The sequence below is a fragment of the Solanum tuberosum genome, unplaced genomic scaffold (assembly GCF_000226075.1).
Source record: "Solanum tuberosum cultivar DM 1-3 516 R44 unplaced genomic scaffold, SolTub_3.0 scf00122, whole genome shotgun sequence".
Classification (NCBI taxonomy): Eukaryota; Viridiplantae; Streptophyta; class Magnoliopsida; order Solanales; family Solanaceae; genus Solanum; species Solanum tuberosum.
The window spans coordinates 1243344-1248507 of NW_006239050.1; the positions used below are offsets into that span (position 1 = coordinate 1243344).

Below are 5164 nucleotides of genomic sequence, written 5' to 3' on the forward strand. Positions count from 1 at the left end.
TGATTAAACTACCTCTACTATTTATATTTATAAACACTATTTACATAATAAAAGTCTAAAATTTTAAACAAATATAAAGTTATTTCATATTAAAATTCGATATAGATGCATTTATATTTTTAGGATATTTACAAGTCATGACAAAAAGCATTAAAATAAAATAAAAAATAAAAAGTGTAACTCTTCATTTCTTAATTTTTCTAGGATGAACATTTTTAATTTTAGATAAAGTTGACTAAACAAACTATTATAATAATTTTTCAGGTATTTGGTAAATTTTGATTGGATGGAAGAGATGCTTAATTAATAATAACATATGGTACACGATGAAAAGCAATGAGATTAAACGCACATTAAATTCGAGCAACTTCATAACATTGAAATAAAGTATTATATAATTATGAAAATAAAATTATACAAAAAGTTAAATGGTACCTCTTGTGAAATCAATTCACGAAAAGGAAACAATCCTAATAAGGAACCACGAACTCGAAACCACGAAAGTGAACCTCAACCTCAACTTTTGTTTGTGAGTGAAAGAAAAATATAAAATAAAATGTGAGTTTTTTTTCCTCCTTCTGGCGTTTTGTGTGTATATATTTTGCTGATTTTTTTCTCTTCCTTTCTTTTGTTGTGTGTCATGTATATGTGTTGGTTGTTGTAGTATTGTGTTGTGTAATTGGTTGCTGATTTTTTCTTTGCAGAGTGTTTGTGTGTTCTGTAGTGTTTTCTTAGGATAGTTTTTTTTCTTCTTGGGTTGTAGGATTTTTTGACTTACTGTCCGTGTGTGTGTTGTGCAGAATGGTTGTTAATATAGTAGTGTATGTGTGTTGTGGTTTTGTGCAGATTGTGGGGGTGGTGAGTGTGTCTGTGTTGTGTCGTGTGTGTGTTGTGTATGTAGTATATAGGAGTGTGCAGAGGAGTTGGGTAGTACGTGTGTATGAGTGTGTAGTGGTGTAGTATATGTGTAGTGAGTGGAGTGGGGAATTATGGCAAAGTGAGGGTGAGGGTTGTGGGAAATGGGAAGAGTAGTGGGGGTTAATGTGTAGGTATATATAAATATAAAATATAATAATTAAAAATATTAATTAGTTATTTTAAATTAATATAAATATAAGAAAAGTTAAATAACTAATAACAAAATATAATTAAGAAACACTAGTTTATTTATTAAAACTAAAATTAAAAGAAAACATATATTTTTGAAAGTTTTTATTTCTTTTTGAATAAATTCAAAAATAAAACTTACCAAAAAATGTGATTCTAAAGTCAATTAAAATAAACTTAATAAAATAAGATAAAAGTCAAAATATTTAATTTAGATTTTTATAAATTATTTAAGCTCTAAAAATGGTGTAAAACTTAAGTTCGATAAAAAATTACGTGTCTACATCCATGCCTAACCCATGTCTAGAAAGATGAAATTGATGTAAGTGGGTTTTATGCCATGAAAAGGGAAATTGTAGATTGCTTGAGAGTAAAGCATATAGACATGAATTTCTTGAGAATAAAGCTTATATGATGAATGATGATTATTAAGGCTTTGAGAGTAAAGCTTATATTATGAATGTTGATTTGTAGATAGAATTATTGTGGAAGGATTTACCCACATGATCTACTCTATGAATGTATGAATGTATAAATGTGAAAAGTTCTCTCACATAGAATGATTCTAGGTTGAAAGTCTTGCTCACCTAAAATGAATCTAAGTCAAAGGACTATGAGAATTGATGAGGCTTGAGGTGATTTCCCAAGACTTCCATATGAGAGGGATATAAGGTGATCTCCCACATTCCTAAGTTGGAAAATATGGGGTGATTACCCATGCCATGTAATGATGTACATGAGGTGATTACCCATGTCATGTGATGATGAATGTGAGGTGACTAGCCTTATTATATAACTTTAAGAAGCAAGGCAAGAGGTGAATACCCTTTAGCCTTTATACCAAGGACATGGAGGCGAATACATATGATCCTTATAAAATGATGTGGAGGCGAATACCAATGTCATACCATGTTGGACATGGATGCGTATATCTATGATCCTTATAAAATGATATAGAGGAGAATACTTATGTCATATCATGTTGGACATGGAGGTGAATACCTATGATTCCTTAAAATGAACATGGAGGCGAATACCTATGATTCCTTAAAATGGACATGGAGACAAATACCTATGACTATACAAGTAAGGCAAGAGGTTAATATCCATTAGCTTTTATAATAGGCATAGAGGTGAATCCCCATGTCTTGAAAAAGTAAAGCAAGAATAATGTGAATTATGTTATGAAGAATGAATAGTTTGGATTGTTGCTTGAATGGCCTTCCATGAGATGTATGACTAGAGGTGATGACCCAAGTCTTGACCAATGATGAGTGAGGTTACTTCAAGAAGTGTTCCTCTTTTATTATAATGACTTATGTGCATTGATTATGTTTATGACTTATGTTGTTATCTCTTATGTTTATGGTATATGTCTTATGTTGACTAATGTCTATGATATGCCTATGTTGATGTTTATGCTAGTCATCATATTTAGTACATTTTTGTACTATCCAAATGTAAGGGCGATATCGACTCTCATCCCCGTGGCTAGGATCATAGTAGATCGAGATTTGAAGATTGGTGAGTCCTCATAGTATTCGAGGATTTGACCACCATTTTCTTATGTCTTTCATCTTATATTTAGAACTATTGTATGGGCTGTGTCCTAAGATATTCATGTTTTAGATGGTTTGAGACAAAGTGTAATAGACTTCCGCTTTGTTTTATGAACTTTAATGTTGTTTTAAAATGTTTTAAATTTCCGCTCATTTCTACTACTTTATATTATGAAAGCTAAATGGCTTATATGAGACCTCTCGGGGTCTTGTACACCTTGTTACATCTAGGGGGGTACCCCTGGATCGTGACATTTGTTGAGTAAGTGATTTATTCACCATAGTGTCTCTCTATGGTGTGCTCCTGTTCTGTTTGTGAGGAAGAAGGATAGAACCATGATGATGTGTACTGATTACCGATAGTTAAACAAGGTAACAATGAAGAACACGTATCCTCTTCCCCGTATTGATGATTTGTTTGATCATTTTTAGAGTGCATCTCCATTTTCTAAGATTTATTTGAAGTTCGAGTATCACCAGCTAAAGATTAAGGCATCAAACATCCCGAAGAAATTTTTTAGGACCCATTATGGGCATTATCAGTTTCTTGTGATGTCTTTCAATTTAACTAACGCCTATGCAGTGTTCATGGAGATGATGAACGGGGTGTTCTGACCTTATTTGGATTCTTTTACGATAGTTTCATTGATGACATCTTAGTGTACTCCAACACTGAGGAGGATTATGATCACCATTTGAGGATTGTACTCTGGATAGAGATTGAGGGAAGAGAAACTTTATGCCAAGTTCTTAAAGTGTGAGTTTTGGCTTGATTTTGTTGTATTTTTGGGATACATGGTGTCCAAGAAGGGTATTCGGGTAGATCCATCCGTGATCGAGACAGTTCGAGGTTGGACCAGTCATATGTCAGTTACTGAGATCTAGAGTTTTTTGGGACTTGTAGGCTATTATAGACAATTTTGTAGAGTTTCTCTATTACTACATCTCCTTTGACCAGATTGACTCGACAAATTGTGAGCCTTTAGTGGTCTGATGAGTGTGAGGAGATTTTTCAAAATCTCAAGACCTTGTTGACCTGGCTCCTATTTTGACTTTACCCGAGAAAGGTGTGGACTTCACTATTTATCGTGATGCTTCTGGAGTCAGGTTAGGTGGTGTTCTGATGTACAAGGGTAAAGTGATCGCCTATGTTTCTAGTCAACTGAAGTCCCGTGAGAAGAACTGTCCTACCCATGATTTAGAAGTTGTTGCTGTAGTATTTATGCTTAAGATATGATGACATTATCTGTACGGGGTTCATTGTAAGGTCTTCATGGATCATCAGAGTCTTCAAAACATCTTCAGTCAGAGGGATCTGAACTTGAGGCAACACAGATTGCTTGAACTATTGAAGTTCTACGACATCACTATCCTGTATCATCCAGAGAAGGCTAATGTGGTGGCAGATTCTTTGAGTATGAAAACTGCTTGCATCATGAGTCTTGTCGATAATATTGTAGAGAAGAGACCATTGGCTAGAGATGTTCAGAGATTAGCCAACAGTCTCATTTGATTACAGATTTATAAGGAGACGGGTGGTTTGATTGACTTTTATAGAGGCTCGTTCTTACTTAGTTCAGCAAATCCGTGAGCGCTGATTTGCTGACAAAAAATTGTAGCTCATTCAAGATAAGGTGATGAGAGGGGAAACCAAGGAGAATATCCTTGATTCTGAGGCTATCTTGAAGATTGAAGGTAGGATATGTGTGTCAAAGGTGGGCGAGTTGATTAGATTGATTCTTGAAGAGGCCAATTATTCTCGATATATTATATATTTGGGGGCAACGAAGATGTATCATGATGTGATATAACACTATTGGTGGTGTGGTATGAAGAAGAATATTGCATATTTTGTTTCTAGGTGTTTGATGTCCTAACAAGTCAAGTTTGAGCAGCAATGTCTCGGAGGTATATCTCAATGGATACCTATTCCTACTTGGAAGTGAGAATGGATAACTATGGACTTTGTTGTGGGACTACCTACCACCGTGGGTGGTTATGACTCAATTTGGGTGGTTGTTGACAGGTTGACCAATTCCAACTATTTCATACTGGTTCAAGTGAAGTATACAATGGAGAGGTTAGTTGAGTTTTATATCAGTCACATTGTGTGACTACACGAAGTCGCGGTTTCTATTGTCTCTGATCGAGGTTCTTTGTTCACTTTCTATTTTTGGAAGGCATTATAGTATGGTTTGGGTACTCAGTTAGATATGACAACAAATTTTTACCCTCAAACAGATAGTCATATTGAGCTTGTGTGATCGGTTTTGGTGCTAGATGGGATCAACGTTTACCCTTAGTAGAATTTTCCCTTAACAACAATTATCACTCCAGTATTCAGATGGTCCTTTTGAGGCATTATATGACAGACGATGTAGATCTCTGATCAGATGGTTTTATTTAGCTGAGATAGACTCATTAGATACATACTTGCTTAAAGATGCTATGGAGCAGGACCGTATGTGTCACACCCCAAATCCGGATGTGATGGCACG

The 5164-nt window shown here is 34.7% G+C and overlaps 1 protein-coding gene across 1 annotated transcript in view; it reads left to right on the plus strand.

The window, feature by feature from the left end:
• Nucleotides 1-3461: 3461 nt before the first annotated feature.
• LOC107061225 (uncharacterized) overlaps nucleotides 3462-5164 on the plus strand; it is a 19822-nt gene continuing 18119 nt past the window's right edge. The window contains exons 1-5 of the mRNA XM_015310080.1: nucleotides 3462-3516; nucleotides 3692-3882; nucleotides 3952-4149; nucleotides 4286-4381; nucleotides 4693-4746. Of these exons, the coding sequence (XP_015165566.1) occupies nucleotides 3462-3516; nucleotides 3692-3882; nucleotides 3952-4149; nucleotides 4286-4381; nucleotides 4693-4746 (594 nt within the window). The remainder of the gene's footprint in view (nucleotides 3517-3691; nucleotides 3883-3951; nucleotides 4150-4285; nucleotides 4382-4692; nucleotides 4747-5164) is intronic.